The sequence below is a fragment of the Pecten maximus genome, chromosome 2 (assembly GCF_902652985.1).
Source record: "Pecten maximus chromosome 2, xPecMax1.1, whole genome shotgun sequence".
In the NCBI taxonomy this organism is placed as follows: Eukaryota; Metazoa; Mollusca; class Bivalvia; order Pectinida; family Pectinidae; genus Pecten; species Pecten maximus.
Genome location: NC_047016.1, coordinates 53,474,941 through 53,497,685, shown reverse-complemented (window position 1 = coordinate 53,497,685; position 22,745 = coordinate 53,474,941). Strand labels below are relative to the sequence as shown.

The 22,745-nt window shown below is 36.3% G+C and overlaps 1 protein-coding gene across 3 annotated transcripts; it reads right to left on the bottom strand.

The window, feature by feature from the left end:
• Window positions 1-1,862: 1,862 nt before the first annotated feature.
• On the bottom strand, window positions 1,863-21,754 carry LOC117322497 (solute carrier family 49 member 4 homolog). 3 transcript variants are annotated; one of them, XM_033877449.1, is made up of 12 exons: window positions 21,218-21,754; window positions 13,063-13,153; window positions 12,342-12,505; window positions 11,936-11,984; window positions 11,563-11,612; window positions 10,317-10,370; window positions 9,062-9,191; window positions 8,716-8,824; window positions 7,043-7,110; window positions 5,879-5,997; window positions 4,106-4,288; window positions 1,863-3,383 (listed from the first exon to the last, which is right to left on the bottom strand). In XM_033877449.1, the coding sequence occupies exons 1-12, from the start codon at window positions 21,507-21,509 to the stop codon at window positions 3,214-3,216; spliced, it is 1,479 nt and encodes a 492-aa protein (XP_033733340.1). In that variant the 5' UTR covers window positions 21,510-21,754; the 3' UTR covers window positions 1,863-3,213. The 3 variants fall into 3 exon arrangements, with proteins under 3 accessions (XP_033733340.1, XP_033733339.1, XP_033733341.1); XM_033877448.1 differs by lacking the exon at window positions 21,218-21,754 and adding an exon at window positions 18,766-19,647; XM_033877450.1 differs by lacking the exon at window positions 21,218-21,754 and adding an exon at window positions 18,957-19,543.
• Between the last annotated feature and the right edge of the window lie 991 nt (window positions 21,755-22,745).

The following is a 22,745-nucleotide window of genomic DNA, read 5'->3' as shown; positions in this document are numbered from 1 at the left end:
AAATGGACACAAGTACCTTTCAGAAAATATTTTTATTTTCATCTTTTTACAGCTGACGCATGGATCCAACACTGTATTAGAACTGGTCGGTAGTTTTATTGCTTTGGGCTGTTAAACAACTTGTTTATAAATACATCACATGGAATTTAAATGTATACAAACATTCTGATAATGACACGGAACTTGATGACGTCACACACAACCGTGTATATATTGTTCGGACTAGTATATTGATAAATAACTAACATATTACAAACATTGTCAATACAACCACTCTCGTATACCTTTAATTTGTACAAAGCACAGTAAAGTTGAAGTACATTCTCACCTCCCACCTCAACTTCATTTTCCTGAAAGTGATGGCTCTCTCGGTCGAAGGATGTCATAACCTTCAAAGAACACGACTCAGTGGATCCGTCAATTTGCTTTTGTGGGCATACGTATTCAATCATTTAATGTTTTTTGTTTGTTTGTTGTTGTTGTTGTTGTTGTTGTTGTTGTTGTTTAACGTGCCATTAACAGCCAAGGTCGTTTCATGTTTTGGAGGTGGAGGAAAGCCGGAGTACCCGGAGAAAAACCACCGGACTACAGTCAGTACCTTGCAACTGCCCCCACGTAGGTTTCGATGCCCAATATGGATTGCGAACTCGCAACCCAGAGGTGGAGACCTAGGGCTAGTGATAAAGTGTCGGGGCACCTTAACCACTCGGCCGCTGCGGCCCCTAATTAAATTTGAAGCTGGAATACACACAATATTATACAGAACTTACGTAAGTGATAACAGACCAAATCGTATTTCCTTTTCCTTCACATATTGATACTTCCAGAGAAGGGAACTGTTTATGGCTGTTAATAGGTACTTATTACGGGCTTTATTCATATAAACCATGCTGCTTGAACAAATGCATTGAAGACCTGGACATATTCGGACTAGTATATTGATATCGAGTGTAGTTTATATTGTCAATTTGGTCTATATATCCAATAATGATTCCATTCGTTATTTTGTCATTAATTAAGTCATTGCATTTAGAAACTGCTTGTTTTCAAGAACGATTTGGGTTAATGATAAGTTGTTCTTGCTTTGACGTATGATGTTAATATAATTATATGCTTTATCCCCCCATTTTTCTACCTATAAGACAGATTGTTAACGTATTGTATAGAGGTCGTGTGTATGCCGAAGCGTTTAATGAAGGGAGATAACTCGGTAAATCCCTAGTAGTTCACATACGTGCATATCTTTTTCGGATACAAATAGTATACGATTATTCCAGATATACACTTTAAAGTTTTCTAAAATTGAACATGAATATCACAGACAATTAATATTGTTGAGTATATCCTTCTCTATCTTCAAAAATAATATAAAAAGTGTTCCCTCTGATTTTACGAGATCCTGTTTGATAATGCATCAATGGGTTTAATGAATAGTATAACTTACATTTGACCAAATCACATGCCAGTATAACGATTGAGATGCACATGCTTCTCAGTGCGTTTTCTCTTTGTTATGAAACCATTCTTTTTCATTTCGAATTAACATTTGTTTGTAAATAAAGTGTGCTCTTGAAAAAAACATCTTTTCATTGGTTAAAATACTGGCCACAACTTACATACATTTATGTATTTCAGATTATTTTGATATCAGATGGAGCGAGAACGAAAAACAAAGAAATATCAATAATATGCTGAATTATTCGTTAGGGAAAATAACCCCGTATAATGCACAATTTTGGTTTGTTTGTTTTTGTTTAACGTCCTATTAACAGTCAGGGTCATTTACGGACGTGCCAGGTTTTGGAGGTGGAGGAAAGCCGGAGTACCCGGAGAAAAACCACCGGTCGACGGTCAGTACCTGGCAACTGCCCCACGTAGGTTTCGGACTCGCAACCCAGAGATGGAGGGTTAGTGTTAAATTGTCGGGACACCTTAACCACTCGGCCACCGCGGCCCTATAATGCACAAAAAAGGGAGAAAAGTGAATAAGAGTAAAAATGTAATATTACTTGTTCATACAGATTCAGTTCATACTTGCATCAGTTACTCCAATGTTTAGTTATAACAATACAAATTTCACAACGGAACAAAACAGTAGAAATTCCAATGTAAAAAAGACGTCACCTTGAACAAGAAGACTGAAACACAACATTTATAATAATACCTTAGATATTTGAAAACAGTTAAATTTAACATAATGTAAACAGCATTGTACTTTCTTTCATGTATGTCGGGAGTATTTGGCTAGAATATCAAGACATTTATTTTACAATATTACAAAATACTACAAACAAAACGTACAAAAAGATTATCACAGCGAACTGTCCTAGTAACGTCAAGTACCCTGTACGATTTATAATGCTAACGGCCTTAAAATCATTTCAAAGCGGATACACACATAACGATACGGGAAAAACAACCTGATAACATCGTAGAGGTTTTGATAACAAACATATTCTTTGGTGTTCCGTAACTTTTATGTGTAACGCTATAAACGTTCCGATAACAAAGTTCTATTAAGCTCACATTTTTATTAAATATTTCAGCCATCTTCCCCAATGCTGAACTCCTGTCACGGTAATGTCCCGTTTAATCACATCAGATATACCGTGTATCTACATGTATATTCATTATGAGTGGCCATGAAGAAGATCGCAGAAACAAAACATCATTTTTTAACTTGAACTGTCAGCATCAAAGAACCAATATGGCAATAGACGTTTTTATCTGAAGAATAATCAAACTTAATATAGAAAAAAAAAAAATTTCAAATAAACATGAAAGACCATCAAGCTATCATTGTATAATTCAATTAAAATATAATGATATAATAGTACAAACCAAAAAAGAATGATTTGCTGGTTACACCATTGATAGCCTCTGTATTTAACACTTGTGTATATCAATGATCAATATAAATACCTATAACAGATCAAATTGGATTATTAATATGGTTCCCAGTGTCGGGTTGTGATTTGGTTCCCTTATTTATTAAAATTTCCCCGATCAAAAATATGTGCAAAAACATTTCAGGATTGAAAGTATTCAAATACCGTATAGCTTAACACCCCAAAAATAACTTTAAACAAAATTCAGATGATCTACCTTTAAAACCGCAACATAAAATTGTTGCACATCTTTTCAATTTTGCATTTGTGGAGATTTCGAAATGAATGACCAACTTAGCAAAGCCTGGTTTGAAAGAATTTAACCTCAAGTGTATGAAGTGACGACTTGATGAACGGACGTTTGGACATCCATTGTTCCGTCCGCAGTGACAGTAATATCAATGTCTGTCCGTGTATATTTCTCGGGGAACACGAACAACACTATAAGACCAAGACCTACACTTCCGACCAGGCAGTAGTTCATCCACGCCGTACCTGTAACACAAACCGATTTACAATATCACGAGAAGACATACCTATATAAAATTTCATACCTACATAAACCACAGAAGTACTCTGCTATATTTTTGGCAATAGAACAACAAACACTTTGGCTGTCGAAAATTGAGCACTTATTTAGATGCCAGTTATCTTTTCCACAAACTGAAAAATTGGAAGTTGCTTACTAATAAAACGCCAGACTTGAAACTTTATTTCAATTACCACTACATTAAAAACTATGGTTGATCTTCGCTGTATCTTATAGCTCATGCGGTAATATTGACATTTAAGTCAGAAAAAATGTGTTTTTGACAATACGTGAACAAGGTGTATTATTGAATGTGGTAGAAGGGAAACAATTATATGCTGTAAGTTCCTATTAAGGTTGTATGTTGCGTTTCTTTGTAAAAAGGCAATAAATACCTCTTGTATCGATATAAACGTTAAGATAGTAGACCTGTGCGGTAACTGAATGTCTCCCGAAGGTTAAGACACATATGATATTGTCACTTTTCAAAACTATTGAGAATTAGATACAGTAGAAGCAGAATGAAATAAACTGTATCATACAGCTGTCTCATCCTTCTCAGACAGTGAGTTAAAATAGCGGTTCCGTTTAGTACTCACCTATTCCAGGAATAAGCAACGCCATGTCATACAGCTGTCTCATCCTTCTCAGACAGTGAGTTAAAATAGCGGTTCCGTTTAATACTCACCTATTCCAGGAATAAGCAACGCCATGAGAAACATAATGCCGAACAAGTTATTGAGCCAGGTCATGAATCCTCCGGCCAGTCCTTCGGACACTGGGTAGGACGCTTCACACGCTAACTCGTAGAATAGTGGAATGGTTCCATTGAGAAACATCCCGCCCATGATGCTCGACGCATACAGTTGGACTGAAGAAAGTAAGGAAATTACGTATGAAAAAAAATATGGCTTTTTCACAAAATCGGTTTGTTATCCAGTGAATTCGTCCATGCCATATTGTCGCTAGTGTAATATGCGTTTTTCATTGACTGTGTCAGTCAGAATATGGCGCAACAAAATGGCGACCTCTAATTTTATTCACCCCATTGCAACTTAAAATATGCCACCATGTAGCTTTCTAAGTTTTGTGCCAAATGGTTTCATGAAACTCGTCTCAATGTTTTATTTTTTATAGCCGCGGCTCGATCATAAAATCCCACATGATATCAAAACTCGATATCATTCCGACAATTTCCGTTTGGAGAATGGTACAGGGGTGTTAAAGTGCATTTTCATACGACCCAGAACCTGTATTGTAACAGCAATGCAATTTTACTCTGGAATAAAAAGGTAGTGATAGACGACTTTAAAGAAACCAGAGAATTAAGCGAATTGATGTACTTCACCAAATGTGAAATGTTATGCCAAAGATGCATTGATGACAATAAACCTGTGAGTATTTACTCATAAGTGGTGTCATTTTATCACGAATTTGGATCTTGTGACATATATTTACTATTTGATTGCATTTCGTGGTATAAATGTTAGTAATATCAATAACCTTATATCTGAACTCAAATTCAAAGAAGGCAACCTGACTAATGATAACGCCCATTGAGTGAAAAATCAACCGTGCTTATTTGAACTAATAATGTAAATTTGGTTTAAACAGTATTTTATTAGCAATGGTATATACAATACATCGGTCAATATATACAATAATTGGAAATTAGGGATTTGGCAACAAGAGTATGCTCTTATTTAAAGCCATCTCCCTATAAGATTATTTGCAATTATGATATACAATATTTAATTATAAAATAATGTAAATTTGTTATTTTACCAACAGTAAAGTGTTTTGCTGATACTGTTTCCTGAATTAAAAATATTAGATACCAGAGTCCAGGTAAATATATCCGAAAATAGTATACCTTAAATGTGTGCATACAGATAAATCAGGACCATATTGTATGGAAACTGGATATCTAAAGTATTACATACATATATGGAAGAAAACATTTATTTTTTTCGTGTGCAGTAGCTTCATCATGGTGAATCTAAAGTATGTCTTTGATGTAGGTCAAAGGTCACAATAATGGTTAGAGTGACTTATATTTGGAACGCGACACAACCACCTCATTAACATGAGTGCATGTCCCAAGAAGGAAGTGTTAATGTGGAAAAGTGTAGTAGATAGAGCTCGGACAAGAAAATGTGCGTAAGGACGAAAGAACGGACGGAAGGACGAACGGACACAAAGCAAAACTATAGTCCCCCTCCCCAAGTTTCCGGTGAGGGATTAATAAAGAGTAACCAGAAATGCAAATATAGCTTCAATAAATGAAGACGTGCTTTTTTATGATGTGGTTGCTTCTGAGATATCGATTATTATGAAATCCAGATTCCATTATTGTTTTACACAATTGATAGAGCGAAATATAATTTAGTAAAATATCATTATCGTCACAAAAAACATATAATGAATTATAAACATCTAATTATCAAACAGGTTTACTTACCGGTACTAAATGCGATAGTTTGGTTACATAGTAGTGTAAGCCATACAAATGAGCCACCACCCAGTATAAAGAGGCCGATCAGGAACACTTTCATCTGCTTCATAAAGATGTCTGCAAATCTAAAATAAAACACCAACATTAACATCATCGACATAATAAAAGGAGTTAAATAGTTTTTACGAAATGCAGTTATGACACCAGTAGTGAAAATATATATTTAAACATGAAACGTTGTGTGTTTAAACCAGTAAGTATATGCTAATTATACTAAAAATGGTTTTGATATCAGTTAAACGGTTGTCAAATGCAATATGAAAGACTGTAATTGGATACGTTCAAAAAAGATACAAAGTTCTAAAATAAAGATTTTGTTTCACTGGTGATGATTTCTATTAAAAGGAATAATTAATTTGTTTCTGCCTTTTTTTCGCTGCGAGGGTCAGGATCTATTCATAAAAAAACACTTGCATCCATGTTCATTTCTCAGGAATAACCGAAATTCTTTGTTATATATGTGACAAACAACTTGCTCCCTATTTCATTCAAAATAATAAAAAGAGTTCTGGAATTGAATGAGATATCGCATTAAGATTAAATTAACCACACCCAGGTCATCCTGTCCGGTAGCTTGAGATAATACCTCTAAGGAAAGGTATCTCATATATACTGTTTACACAGAAAGTGCCAAACCATTATGGCCAGACCCCCGATATAGGTACATCACCATCTTTAACATTTTCAGAAATGTTCGTCCAGAGAAACACAGGGGAAGTAAAAGAAGACATCGCGGTAGTTGGTTTTTGCAGTTTTCTCTCATAATGAAATGTTTAACATCGGTCTTAAAAAACAAGGATATTCACCCTTCCCATCAGGAATCAGTATTCAGAGAATTCGGAGTTATTCTAAAGTTCCATAGTAAAAGAATGTTTATGTCATAACCAGTGTTCATTTCAGCCGATCAGGTAGAACTTCTGACAGAATGGTTAACAACCACAAGACATTTTTGAAGATATTATGTTGGAGTTATCTTTATATTTATGTTTTCCCTATTACTGGTCTATTGGGGTTGAATACATCCTTTATGCCAAACCTACCTATGTAACACTATTCATGCACGTGGTAAAAACTCCACCAATGCACCTTTTTAAGTTTTAACATACATACCGTGCTATAACGAGACCGGATACACATCCTGCCATGGAGGAATAAAACCCTATCCATCCAGCTTCAGACTGCAGGAAACAAAAACCTAGTTACTGTTAAAATATATACGTCATGTTCTAGTTGCCTGTTGTTTTTTTGTTGTTTTTTTTTCTTTTTTCCCTAGGAAACTGGTATTGAAATTTGATTAAAAATGAATATACAATGTACTATGAAAGTACAATTCATCGTTATTATGAAAAAAATTATATCACTTTCTTAATTAAAAAAAACAAGGCACACAACGTATATAGAGTATATAAAGAGGTCAACGCACGAGACAAAATATGTCCGTTTCCGAAACACAGGTCCTAGCTTCGTCTGTCAATACATCCAATATATAATCAATGTCAATAACTCGATCGGCATACATAAACCACCTAATTTCAGGAAAATTGTAATTGTAGACAAAGCGACTATCGAACTATAACTAGACTTCACGAAACATCGGGAAATAGTCAGATTTCATTTAGTCGAACACTCATCTGTCCAGCAAATAACACGAAATGTCTCTAGAGAGTAGCTTCAAAAGTACCGCATGTCAACACTCCAGTCTCTAAACGATGAAACTTAGGCAGGAAACAAATTTGCTTGCACATGTGTTCCTATCTAAAACAATTACCCTGTTGCTCGCCCATGGCTTTTGTTGATAACGCATCACTGATTCTATGCATAAAGCCGCCATGTTTTCCGCTGTGTGAGAAGCTGTTATCTCAACGCTGATTGGCTCGTTATTTTCAGATAATCCGACCTTCACATTCGTTATTTCTCTCGAAACTCTCGGGGCGTTTCATATTACAATCGCTAAACGGAAATCGTATCGTGATGTTTTGTGAAGTCTAGTGATAGTTCTATGGCTTTATATATAGTGAATTATATACCAAATTAAAGGGGAAACATTTGTCTGTAGATTGAAACCATTACCGGCGGCACATCTTCGACGGTTTGTCTAAAATTACAATTTTCCTGAAATCAGGTTGTTTATCTATGCCGATCGATTTATTGACCTTGATTATATATAGGATGTATTGGCAGACGAGGCTAGGACCTGTGATTGAAAATAGGTAAAACACGTACATTGTTAAAAAAGGGGATACATTAATACCGTCAGGACAACACACAAACACATAAGTCAATATAGACAATACAATATACCACAACATGAACAAGCAATAATGAAATAGGTCATATTTTTTAAATCAATAAGCTGGCGTGGAACTGTAGTATAGATACATGTTACAATGGATATAAATAGTAAGATTTAAGTTGTTTGCATCAAGCGGATCTAGTAGTAACAGTGTTTGAGAATCACACGTGTCCACAGGTACGTTTTGTGAAACTTGAATACTATTTGATATATCACAATTGTACTGGATTGAAGTGTTATGTTTCAATGACCACTCCGTCAACCTAATGTATGATGAGGGGATAGATGTACCAGATAATAATTAAATCTAACCTTCCACACAATAAACTGAAATGTAAACGATATGTATGTTTGTACACAGACTCATCAAGCCGTCGCGTTTATCCTCATTATTGGTTGTTGTATACCAAATTTTATCATTTTCGTACCAAACCAAATAACGTATTTCATAGTGATTCTATAACATAACAAATATGTACAATTTTCTCACCTGCGCGACTCCAACTGGGTTCAGAATGACATCAAACACAGACCCGTAGACACCGTATACCCCGGCAGGTACAGCGTACGCCATAGCGATCAGCCACAGGTTACCGTTCCTGAAATCATACATCGATCACAAACCTCAATTCTAGAGCAAACAACATACACCTCAGTTATAAAATCAGAGAATATTGGAACTGTTCCTAAAGCTAACATTAAGCAGTATTAGTGTTAGTGAAAAGAAGAGCAGGGATGACAATTAAAGGCATGCTGTTTCGTGTTTTGTATCTAAATCAAGATTGACGATGTTGAAAGTTTTCGTCATGCTGAGACAAGTTTCTACTTAGACTTACTTGCTCATCTTCAATAGAGCTTTCTTATATTCCACCCGTTCCATGGAGGCGGTGGTACTCGGTGGAAGGGGTGGCTTGTCAGGGAAATAGATTAATACCAGAAGTAACAGCAGAGCCGCAAATCCACACTCTATCACAATACAGGAAACAAGGAATATTAATACGCTCAGTATGTACCTCAGTGTCAAAAGCATAAGTTGGTCCGAAAATAATACATTCTTTTACAACACCGGAAACAAGGAATATTAATACGCGCAGTATGTTCCTCGGTGTCGAAACCATAAGTTGGTCCGAAAACAATATATTCTATTACAACACCGGAAACAAGGAATATTAATACGCGTAGGTATGTATTTCAGTGTCAAAAAAATAAGTCGGTCCGAAAAAATACAATCTATTACAACAAGGGAAACAATGACAATAAACACTACGCGCAGGTTATGAACACGTACAAGCATAAGTTGGTTAAACAATCCATTAAGTCACAATATAGTGCTTAATTAAATCAAATTAGTACGCCCGAAAAAGAAGTTCAAAATCAGAAACAGGTACGAAACATAACCACACCCAATCACAACAAAGAAAGTACAGGGAATCGATACACCTGGGGTAGTAGTTCAGAATCAGAAGTACGTCATAACGGTTACAATACTCCACCACAACACAGGAAATAGGGTTTCATCGACAATCATTAGATTAAAGAAGTCCTTAATATAGAATGAGAATGCATTATAGAATTTAAGGAAGTTTTTTCACTATGATACCAACTGTTAATTATGTAATGCTCTTCAATGGGAAATTTTAAGTTAAAAAACAATGATGAAACGAAGGCCAGAAACTCGCATCAAGGAAGTAAAATGGTTTAATCACGCAAGTATTGTTAAATTATTGGGGGAAAAAAATCAGCTTTAAAAGCACGTTCACGGCTAACAGCCACACACAACACACAGTTAATACATGCAGGGACGTAATTCAGTATCAGATATCAAGGTGGGTCCGAAACTTATCGACACATTGTCACAACGAAGGAAGAACAAAAAGTAGATCCGCGCGATAAAATAGTTCCGCTTTCACATTAAACTTCAACACCGAAAACACCTTTAACTAATAGGCTTAATAAATGAAATTCTGGATATTTATGCGCTGTCACATCACATTAAAGTACACGGGAAAAATCAGATTCAGGTTCTACAAGATCACATCAACAATTAAGAGAAAAATAAACAAAGGAAAAAGTCGTTTACAATTTACTTACCAATATACATCAACCGCATAATCTCGTTCTCCAGCGTATCAAAGTTAGTCAGAACTATAAAGGAGACAGGTATTAAACTAAGTGACAAGAATATTATAACATATCTTAAATGCCCCGATTGGTTTAAGATTTAGCTAAAAGGCTTGGTAACGGCTTCAGTACAGGTACAGAATGAGTAGTAAATAAGGACCTATAATTGCAAGAAAATATTTGTTTTTCAAATTTTGTATGAATAATTAAAAATAAAGATAAAAACTGCTTGGTTTTAGGAATAATTGATACAGATTGATGAATAGTTGAGTACACGATAAAAGAATCAAGGTACCAACGCATTGATTGGTGGCAAACGACAATAGTGACAAACGACAATAGTGAAAACCGACAATAGTGACAAAAGACAATAGTGACAAACGACAGTAGTGACAAACGGCAATGGTGACAAACGACAATTGTGACACACGACAATAGTGACAACGGCAATAGTGACAAAGGACAATTGTGACAAACGACAATAGTGACAACGGCAATAGTGACAAAGGACAATAGTGACACACGACAATAGTGACAAAGGACAAAAGTGACAAACGACAATAGGGACACACGACAATAGTGACAAACGACAGTAGTGATAAACGACATTGGTGATAAACGACAGTAGTGATAATCGACAATAGTGACCAACGACAATAGTGACAAACGACAAAAGTGACCAGCGACAAAAGTGATAAACGACAGTAATGATAAACGACAATAGTGACCAACGACAGTAAACGACAAGGGACAAACGACAATAGTGACGAAGGACAATAGTGAAAAATGAGTAAAGTGACAAACGACAATAGAGAAAAACGACAATTATGACAAACGACAATAGTGACAAACGACAATAGTGACAAACGAGTAAAATGACAAACGACAATAGAGAAAAACGACAATTGTGACAAACGACAATAGTGACAAACGAGTAAAATGACAAACGACAATAGAGAAAAACGACAATTGTGACAAACGACAATAGTGACAAACGACAATAGTGACAAACGACAATAGTGACAAACGAGTAAAATGACAAACGACAATAGAGAAAAACGACAATTGTGACAAACGACAATAGTGACAAACGATAATAGTGACAAACGAAAGTAGTGATAAACGACAATAGTGACAAACGAAAATAGTGACAAACGACAGTAGTGACAATCGACAATAGGGACAAACGACAATGTCGTATATCAGACATACTTACTTGTCCGATTGAGAGTGGCGTCTGTTGTTGGTGTCAGGCTGAATTCAGTTCTAGGAAACAAAATAGTAAACGTTTATATATATTTTGTATTTGTGGATAAGTGACAATTTTGTTATGCATAAATTATATGAAATTGAAACAAGGATATGATAAGAAGCTACAGTATTGACTGTAATCGCTAATTTAATGAAATTCCACAACGAAAGTCTTCAGACATACTAAGTTATCTGAGTGTACCAGTGCTGTTAACCAAACATTGTCAACTCAGAACAAAGGACGTTAAATTGTGTGGACGGGCTATTGTTGTTTGTTGTTGTTGTTTTTTTATTGTTACTGGGATATATCTTGGTTGGTTAGCTAAAAGAGGCGATACCTGTTAGTGATTTCGTGTCTGTATTGGGGTGATGAAACCAGCTGTGGCCCTGTTGGATATAATATCAACTTTATAGTATTACCATGTTACTACGACATCAATGAGATTAGCATTTCAACCTGGTTTATATTAGTCGTGTCAAAAGTAAAATTAGAGCTTAGATACATCAAGTCATGTATCATTTCTCAATATACTTATACATGGAAATAGTGGAACGATAACAATAGAAAACTAAATAAAAAAAATTTAAAAAAAAAATCATTTATCGTTGTATTCAATAATAAGCACGCGATTAATAATGCTTTGCCTTGATTTGACATCCACAGTTCCGACAGACCCTGCTTAGCAAAAAGTCAAACATAAACCGATGACATCAGCACAAACATGTATGGCGTCCATTACTAACCTATGATGAAGGCGACTGCCACTCCGGCGTAGTTGAAGACACTCGATGTTGCGGTGGCAGTGGCTCTCTGATCTGGCGGGAACCACAAAGCGGCTAGAAGAGGTGGACCTGCAAACGGCACAGTACCGGCAATGCCGTTCAGGACTGCGCATGCGTTCATTGTCCTGCAAAAAGGAAGAGCATATACAGTTGGCATTTTTCGCCATAGCGGTACAATTTTCTTTTGGCCCCGGATATGACGCGACAGGTGGCGTTACTGGTCAAGATGAAGTATGTGATTGGTCAATGTAGCGGTAGATGCAAAATGCAGACATGCAGTTAAAGACGAAGCAAAAGTGGATGTATCCATTCAAATGACACATTAATAAAATCATATTCTTGATTCAAATCCAGTCTTATTATCACCGAAAATGATTCAAACTGATATAATTTTATTATCCATGCTGAAACGCATTTATTAATTATTTCGTTAATTTATTTCACCAGTAGTTTTACCTTATAACCCACAGCATTTAAACTATGCCGTTTATCTATTTTTAAGATATCTCTAGTTTAGAACTACAATTTTTGACGAATGTACGGGAAATTGCAATGCTTGCAATGATTATATTTGTTTTGATGATGAAACATGGTCAACTTATTATTTCCAATAAAACCTCTACTCAGGACTATCACAAATAAATTGCATTCTCAGGATTTAATCTTCCAGAAGGCTAATTACCAGAGCGTGTAGTCAGAGTTACTGGTTATACAGCGGAGACCGGTACCCAGAAACATCAGTACACCACAGCCTATAAGTGACTTCCGTAAACCTGAAACACAAGACATGCTGTCCATTACAGGGACGATTCAAAGGTAAGATTCATAATCAGTAATAAAGGATACGTCAATATCCCACTCAGACAGATTCATAATGATATCAATCCTTGTTTTCTTGGCGTTTTAATTCAAGAACAGCGCATTTTTACCCAAGGGACCATATAATCTATACAACTGGGTCAACGATTAACATAATACGAGCCTAAACGAAATGATCATGCCCACTTATTGGATAATTTCAATGAATTACGAATGACGAGATGGGCATGACAATAATGTTATCCATCATACAACTCTTTTTATTAGAAAATATGGAGAAAAAAAACATTGACTTTTTTAAGCAAGGTGGGGTTGGACTCGCTGTCGAGAAAGTTTATTGGTGATGACGTCACAGTAGTGGACCTAGTCGCGTGCCTTGCATGGCGGAGTAGGTCATATATGAGTTTATGATCCCACACTTTTACCAAATATATTTCGTTCCACAATTTAAAGTGCATCGTTATGAATTGTCAGATTTTTTAAACACAAACATGCAATTATTCATATCTGATTAGTGAACAAATCTCCCAACGTTAGATTTATTTACTTCAAACCCTTTCTGTCTTACTTGCGATATACACGTTCGTGTGTAATTATAGATATATCTTGTCGGAAAGGGGGCTGGATGTTGTAATATTTCAGGAGCTGGAGGGCACGGATGAACATTTCAACGATAAATTGACACGATTTGTTCAACGATGTTTTTTTTATATTAATATTATCTATATCATTCAACGACACAATGTGTGAAACAAGAGGTCACATTCCAAAAAACGTGATAATACACATAGCAACAATCATCATTACTTCCTGAAGCCGATAAGTCTACAGACAATGACTACCAGATATTACACGTGCAACAGCTAGATTGTACAAATGCGTAAACTCTAAATATACACTTACATTGTATGTGTATGCATTGTCAATGGATTTCAAAAGCGTACTTAAACACATATCCGTGTATCATTATTATAGAGCGGTATGAGAGAGGAAAGTGTCTCTCGTTCAGGCACTTGATAAAAAAAATGTGTGTTTTTCACTTAAATATGTCCTTGTTTTGTATGCCCTAACATGAAATTGTTGTTTTAAACGGAAACGTGACAATGATAACTGCTCCCCATGTGATATTCAGTAGGCTTCCGTCCCGCTCAGCGGATGTGTGACTCAAATACACCTGTCTCATCACCGCTAATCTTCAGTTTCTTCTAATGGATATTGACATATCCGATATCATCACGTATTTGTGTAAATGGTACGACAGGTTGTGTAATGTATATGTACTGACATACACCTAGCTGCTGTGAACAGGTGGCAACCACAAATATTCCCCTGCTCTTCATCATCACACAACTCATGACGTACAAATGTATATTGATCGGTCGAAATCTCGTCAAGCTCACGTGAGAACTTAAAAAACTTTCGGTTGTCACGTGAACTGGTCATTATCGTTACATGAATCATTTACTCGGGGACGGAAGGAAGGAAGGAAGACTTTTTTGTCCACGCTAGTCGTATACAATGGGGAGCAATTGACTGATTTAAATTTCTAGTTAAATATTTTATCAACCCTTTGTGTTCAAATTCATTTCGTTATTCAAAAATCCACTAAAAGGTCTTTTGATATATACGGGCAATATTAATAATAGCTCCAATTATGAATAGAGTTTCAATTAAGATAGAGATCGAACTTCATATAATTGCATTCATTTATTATATATTTCGTTTCCGTCACGCATACTTTTATTTATTTATTTTTTTCATTTAATTTTACAAAATGTATCACGTTTTCCCTGTTTTTTAGCTTTTGTTTTCGTTGTGATTTTCTAAAAGGCTATTTAAAGCTACACTTCTTATCTGTACGACATGAGCTTTCTCTTCAATCCATTTTTCTTGAATGGCAGGCATTTGGTTGTGTCCGGGCGAACATTTAATTGATTACAATTGTCTTTTAACCATAATACAGCTATTTAATGCCATAATGTGACCGTGAAGTTTACGATGCCCCTAGTTTGTTTATCATATCCCTCGGTACCTGTCTCATGTTAACAATAACATGTCCATATGTAACACAGAATATAGATACATCAATATCTATACAATGTAGATAATGACCTTGGCTGTGGATAGGACGTTAAACAATACTATACCAAACCAAATATCTATAAATAGATTACAAAGACCTATCTGTAACATAGGATATTTAGCTGATAAAGTTGGTAGTAAATTCAATAACTGGTCTATTTTTGATATCTGACCAACACATTTAAACTCAATGCAGCAATGATACATTTTAGGAAGGAGCATTTATTATCCCTATAATTGATAATGATGACATTAACTGGTATGCTAGATTGAAACAGTAAATATAATATATCCAGTCAGAAGTCGCTCAGTTTTAACTTATACACTTATCTAAATTATCTGTATACAGTAAAAAAAGAAATAATTATCTTTTTTAAACAATATGTAGGTTCGCGGTAAACATTTTTCTTCAGTAGTATATTCCCCAAGCGTTAACTATGTATCAATAAAGAGACACATGAACATCTCAAATAACCACTGAACTGATAAAGCAGACTAACAATTTAATGGTGACATGAAGACTATGAGTTGTATATCTGATAAACCAGAGGAGGTCTGACCTGTACCACATATTACGTCGTGAGGTTACAGAATGACGTCACGAAGTTATCATTTAAAACAAAAGTCGAAGTCACGTGTACATACAGTCCTGATACTATTGTTAAACATACAGTCAATGTAACAATGTGTCAGATCCAGTCAAGATACAAATAATTAGATACCGGTTAGCATCATCCGAGTAAAATCATGCCATGCGGGAAAAAAAAACATGATCTTTTTAGAGTATATAGTCCGGCGATGTTCCGAATATCACCTTAAAATGATTACTTACCCGCATACTTAAAAGTACCTGCAATACAATACATATATATATAGATATATACGTATACAATTATCTCGTAATTGACCGAGATATACAGGCCTACACCCAGTACTGGTCGAATATCGTGACTTCTGAGTAGACTTAGTTGAGGTTAAAATCATAAAAATCATTGGTTTCAATCAAGGAGTTTGTTTCATCGGAACAGCCATATTGTCACATAAAACAACAAGTCAGTTGTATGCGGGTTTCAGTATCCGGTCGGAAAGATACCTCCATAAAACATGATTTTTAAGTTTCTATACCGTGGCACCCCTAGAGGTCATCACAAAATCCCACAACCATTCAAAGTGCAGGTTGTCGTTAACCAAACATTGAACGAAGAAAGCATGCCCGTTAATCGAACGGTTTGGGAATAAAAATGGTGAGATTTAAAAGATAAAAAACACGCATAATGGTAGATTTATTTCTTTTCATTTTTCCTAGATATGGAGCTTTTTAGTTAGAGTTTCATCCAACTCTCTATCGTCTACTTTCGAAAGTCTTCCAATCGCGACAAAATAGAAAAGAAAATGTTAAACGCAGTCAGATACTAGGGACCAAATCCGACTACAAGTTGTACGTATGGCAAATTAAATCGACAGAATCACAGACACCTGTATCTGGTTAGCATTGATAGAAAATATAGCTCTAACACTGTATCTGGTTAGCATTTATAGACAATATAGCTCTAACTCTGTATCGGGTTAGCATTTATAGAAAACATAGCTCTTACTCTGTATCTGGTTAGCATTGATAGACAATATAGCTCTTACTCTGTATCGGGTTAGCATTTATAGAAAATATAGTTCTTACTCTGTATCGGGTTAGCATTTATAGAAAATAAAGCTCTTACTCTGTATCGGGTTAGCATTTATAGAAAATAAAGCTCTTACTCTGTATCGGGTTAGCATTTATAGAAAATATAGCTCTTACTCTGTATCGGGTTAGCATTTATAGAAAATAAAGCTCTTACTCTGTATCGGGTTAGCATTTATAGAAAACATAGCTCTTACTCTGTATCTGGTTAGCATTTATAGAAAATAAAGCTCTTACTCTGTATCGGGTTAGCATTTATAGAAAATAAAGCTCTTACTCTGTATCGGGTTAGCATTGATAGACAATATAGCTCTTACTCTGTATCGGGTTAGCATTATAGAAAATATAGCTCTTACTCTGTATCGGGTTAGCATTGATAGACAATATAGCTCTTACTCTGTATCGGGTTAGCATTTATAGAAAATAAAGCTCTTACTCTGTATCGGGTTAGCATTTATAGAAAATAAAGCTCTTACTCTGTATCTGGTTAGCATCTATAGAAAATATAGCTCTAACTCTGTATCTGGTTAGTATTTATGGAAAATATAGCTCTTACTCTGTATCTGGTTAGCATTTATAGACAATATAGCTCTTACTCTGTATCTGGTTAGCATTATAGAAAATATAGCTCTTACTCTGTATCGGGTTAGCATTTATAGACAATAAAGCTCTTACTCTGTATCTGGTTAGCATTATAGAAAATATAGCTCTTACTCTGTATCGGGTTAGCATTGATAGACAATATAGCTCTTACTCTGTATCTGGTTAGCATTTAGAGAAAATATAGCTTCTACTCTGTATCGGGTTAGCATTTATAGAAAACATAGCTCTTACTCTGTATCTGGTTAGCATTTATAGAAAGTATAGCTCCTATTCTGCATCGGGTTAGCATTTATAGAAAGTATAGCTCCTATTCTGCATCGGGTTAGCATTTATAGAAAATATAGCTCTTACTCTGTATCTGGTTAGCATTTATAGAAAGTATAGCTCCTACTCTGTATCGGGTTAGCATTGATAGACAATATAGCTCTTACTCTGTATCGGGTTAGCATTTATAGAAAATATAGCTCCTACTCTGTATCTGGTTAGCATTTATAGACAATATAGCCCCTACTCTGCATCGGGTTAGCATTTATAGACAATATAGCTCTTACTCTGTATCGGGTTAGCATTTATAGAAAATAAAGCTCTTACTCTGTATCGGGTTAGCATTTATAGAAAATAAAGTTCTTACTCTGTATCTGGTTAGCATTTATAGAAAATATAGCTCCTACTCTGTATCGGGTTAGCATTTATAGAAAACAGTTACTCGCCCTCACTGGTACTGTTCACATGGTTTACCGTCAACATTTATAGAAAAAAGACCGTCCACTTATCTGCATCTGATTAGTATTTTTAGGAAAATAATTAATATTAGCACTGTAGTAGGGGTAGGGGTTAATATTGTTCTTGTTCCCCTATAAATACTGTACTAACGAGATGCCCGTATTATAACAAATCAAAAGATGGAATCTGTCAGACCATGGGGTTTTCTCCAGGTAGTCACCTTTCCCCGCAATAGGACAGTCTGAGCAAACTGTAATTAGTTAAATTGATAAAGCTTGTTTCATTTATGATGAAAAATAAATGATCTAGTGCACAAACGTATTGGACCGTTTGGCAAGCGATTATCCTTAATCAAAATATCGCTGTATTCAGGTACTTATGTCAATGCGCCGGATATAGTTTGCTTTTACGAAAGATAAAACAGACAAAGTATGAGTAAACACACAACAAGCCTAAGCCGTCACCAAACTAATACAGTACCTTTAGCTGTTGTGAGGTAACATATCGGGAAACAGGCAAACAGGTAAGCGATGTTTGCCCAGTTCGCCAGCATCGCTATGGTACTGTCCTCCCATTGGAAGACTACTTTGGACGACTGGGTAATTGGCCCCCAAGTGTTCCAAATCAGGGCTTGACACAAACATACCCCGCAAAACACACCCAATATATACCATCGTCGGTGGAACACGGCCGTCCCGGGGTTGTCCTCGTTTTCCCCCGTCCCCCCGGGCCTATTTCGTATAAGCGGTGTGCGGTCGTTGTCTTCGTTTCTATCCATCGAGACGGCCACACTTCCATAAAGTGTTTACATGTATAGTATAGAGAGGTCTATTTATAGACGGGAGATTCCCTCCCGGTACACACATGCATACTACGCGTGCACACATGCAAGTTAGCTAGCAAGGGACGCTGCTGATTCATATCCCGTGACCTTGTGTCACAAGCTAAGAAGGTCATCTTCTTGTCAATTACACTGACGTTTGTATTGTCTGAATCATATTGCTTCAATTGACAGCTGGAACAAGACGACACAGTGTCTGTTCTTCGCTGTCAATGCAGACTCGCATGTAAACATAAAATATGTAAACAGTCCAATCGATTGAGTTCGTAATGTATACAACAGCGTGACTAATACATACAGTTCAATGTCGATATCACGGACCTCACTGGAACAGCATTGCATACTGGACACATACTCATTTATCGTATTTATCGATGTCTATCCATGTCCAATGTATACAATGACATTTTTTTACCTCCGGAAATAGAGAGCCACAGTTTCGAGGTAAAAAAGGCGGCAACATTTAAAATTTGATACATCATAATGGTTTTGGCAAGAGTTAAGAAAATCAAATACGTGTCAGAAGTTATATGATGAAGCTCTATTATAGCGAAACTCATGTGTATAATCAAGGTCATATACATATGTACATCACAGGGACCTGGAAATTTGTTTTAGTCTACGGGTAATACTGGGCTATACACACTGGGAAAGGTCCAATTACACATAAACTGTAACCATTTTTCAGATCCCTGTGATATACATCTGTGATATACCTAATATGTTTATATAAATGCTGTATCTAACTCCCGCTTGTAACACTGTGGTATCTTTCACGGATCAATATTATTTTCAGGACTCACACGACTAAATCAGTCAATCAGAAGCTATTTCACCGAGTTCCTATCGAAAATGTGCTATTTTCTTGAGTAATAATCAGTTTTACCCGAAAACTCAATTGTAAAACGATGAACAGTAAAACATACTCAATAATTGAGATCACTCAATCAATCAATCAATTAATGTAAAAAGAAATCGAGCGGTACTGATTTCAATGAATGTAATACTGATTAGAACAGAGACGCATATACAAGTCTCTGATTAGAATTCTACATGTAGCAGGACTGGACTGGGTCGATCATCAGTGACCAGGTAGCTCAATTGGTAGAGCATCCAGCTAGTGTTCGGAGGTCCCGGGTTCGAATCCCGGTCTGGCCGCTACATTTTCACCTCTCCTGTTACAAAATTGGCGCCCAACTTAAATGCACACGGTGGTGGTATAAGGGTCTCGTGTGTCTTCGAGGGCGAAGACTTGGAAAAAAGGAGGGAGGTTTGTAGCGGGACTGGACTGGGTCGATCATCAGTGACCAGGTAGCTCAATATTGGTAGAGCATCCAGGCTAGTGTTCGGAGGTCCCGGGTTCGAATCCCGGCCTGGCCGCTACATTTTCTCCTCTCCTGTTACATACACATCTCTCATATTAATGGATAGATAGCAGTCCAATGATATGGCCGAAAGATGTACTGTGATAATTTGATAAAGAGCATGACGTTAGGTACATATTTAAATATAGAGACATCGTCATAAGTATACGTGAGGTGTCGGTCGGTCGTTATCAGTTACATCGGCGTTACGTTTGCACTCCCTTAGAAATAACTTGATGCGTACTGTTTTGGTAAAAGGAGGTATTTTTTTCTACAGCTTGAAATATTGAATGCGCACTATCCCCCTCCAAATCCCTGTAGTAATTTAAAACAGTTGGCATGCTTTGTAAGAATGATTTCGAAAACATTGTCATGTTCCTTCAATCTGAATAACAATAAAGAATGAATGGTGGTGTTGATGGATGGATGGATGGATGGATGGATGGATGGATTAAACGAATAATGGATGGATGGTGATGTTGATGAATCATGGATGGATGGATGGATGGATGGGTGGATGGATGGATGGATGGATGGGTTGGTGGATGGATGGATGGATGGATGGTACATGGATGGATGGACGATGAATGGATGACGAAATGAAGGGAGGATAGAATAATTGATCTGTTTATCAATTGATATGTCTATCGATCAATCATTTATTCGATAAATCGGTAAATCAATGAACCGATCTATCAATCAATATAAACGCTATTGACTTGATTACCTTTGACATCCATGATATAGCATGCCGGGAAGACAGTGAAGATATAGGCGATATTACCCCAGTTAGCTAACATCCCTATGTTACTATCCTCCCAGTTGAAGACGACTTTGGCGGACTGTGTGATCGGACCCCACGTGTTCCACACTAACGCCTGACAGAAACAGATAAAGCTATACAGCGCCAGTATGTACCATCTCCGGGGATACAAAGCTGTCTTCACGGACCCGGACTGGACATCCGTCTTTACCGCTCCTAACAGCGGGGTGTGATCACAATCCTTGCTTTCATCCATTTTTTTTCGGGAACTGCACAATGTAAGCAAAATGTATTTCACACGAGCGAAGTCACGAGATAACACACGTCGTACATGCTTTGCGCGCAAAGCCACGTCGGGTATCCGGTGAGGACTTTTCTTTAATCCATGTCAGAATTGTTGCAGTGATCTTACTTTCTGAACTACAATTCAGTTCAGTTCCAATTGAACTTTGACCCGTGGCCTTCATTTCCGATTAGTGATATACCTGTAATGCGCTTGTTATCTATATAACATGTGTACATGGTCCTGGTTAGAATTATATACACAAACATGAACTTTCGGCCCAAATCAGCATATAGATACATCATATACATTCAACACAACACACGGAGTTCTAAGATTTATCAGTGATCAAATATCCGTCGGATAGCACAACTATAATTCACTTCATCAAGGTGGGCGGGTTCGATACAGATGGCTGACTTTGTGGATTTTCTCCGGATACTCCGGTTATCTCACACAATAAAACCATTCGAATGCTCCCATCTGAACCACTTTTTTGATAATTGTTGTAGAATAAACAAAGTTTACAGAAATCTGACGCTAATGTCAAACTAACTGTAACCCCGGTGAATAATAGCCGCACTTTACCGCTCTACTAGAGAAGGGGGAGGGGGAGGGGGAGGGGGAGAAGGAGGGATGGTTTCTTAGATATTTGTATATATAATATTAATGATATATTATTATATATATATATATATATATTATATATATTTTATAAATAGTGTTCCAAACTAGGCGAGATAACTGTTATCTATAGTAAATATCAATTCTTGACATAAGACATAATATACATGTACAATGTTTATATGCAAATAGCCCCGTAAAAACAAATGTCGAGAATATGTGTCGTTTTGTGTGAAGCGGTGGACCTCATTCAGCTGAATACTTAACACTAGCCCGACAAAACAGAAGAGAATAAGGCCAACAGTGTAACAAGTACAGAGACAAAAGGACACTACACGTGTTGTCGAATAAATCTTTAAACCGCATTGCCTTTGTTCAGAATATTACGTTGACCTCAAAAAGCAGAGTGCGGTATTTGGTAACTTAACATGTTAAATTTAAAACTAGAATTGAGATATTCTGTTGAGATTCAGATCACGTGTATTGCTTAACACGATTGTCATTTGATACGGTACCAACCACAACAATCCCAAACCAGTACAGGTAAGACAATTTAAGTGTTCATCTATTGTCAAGTTGATAAAG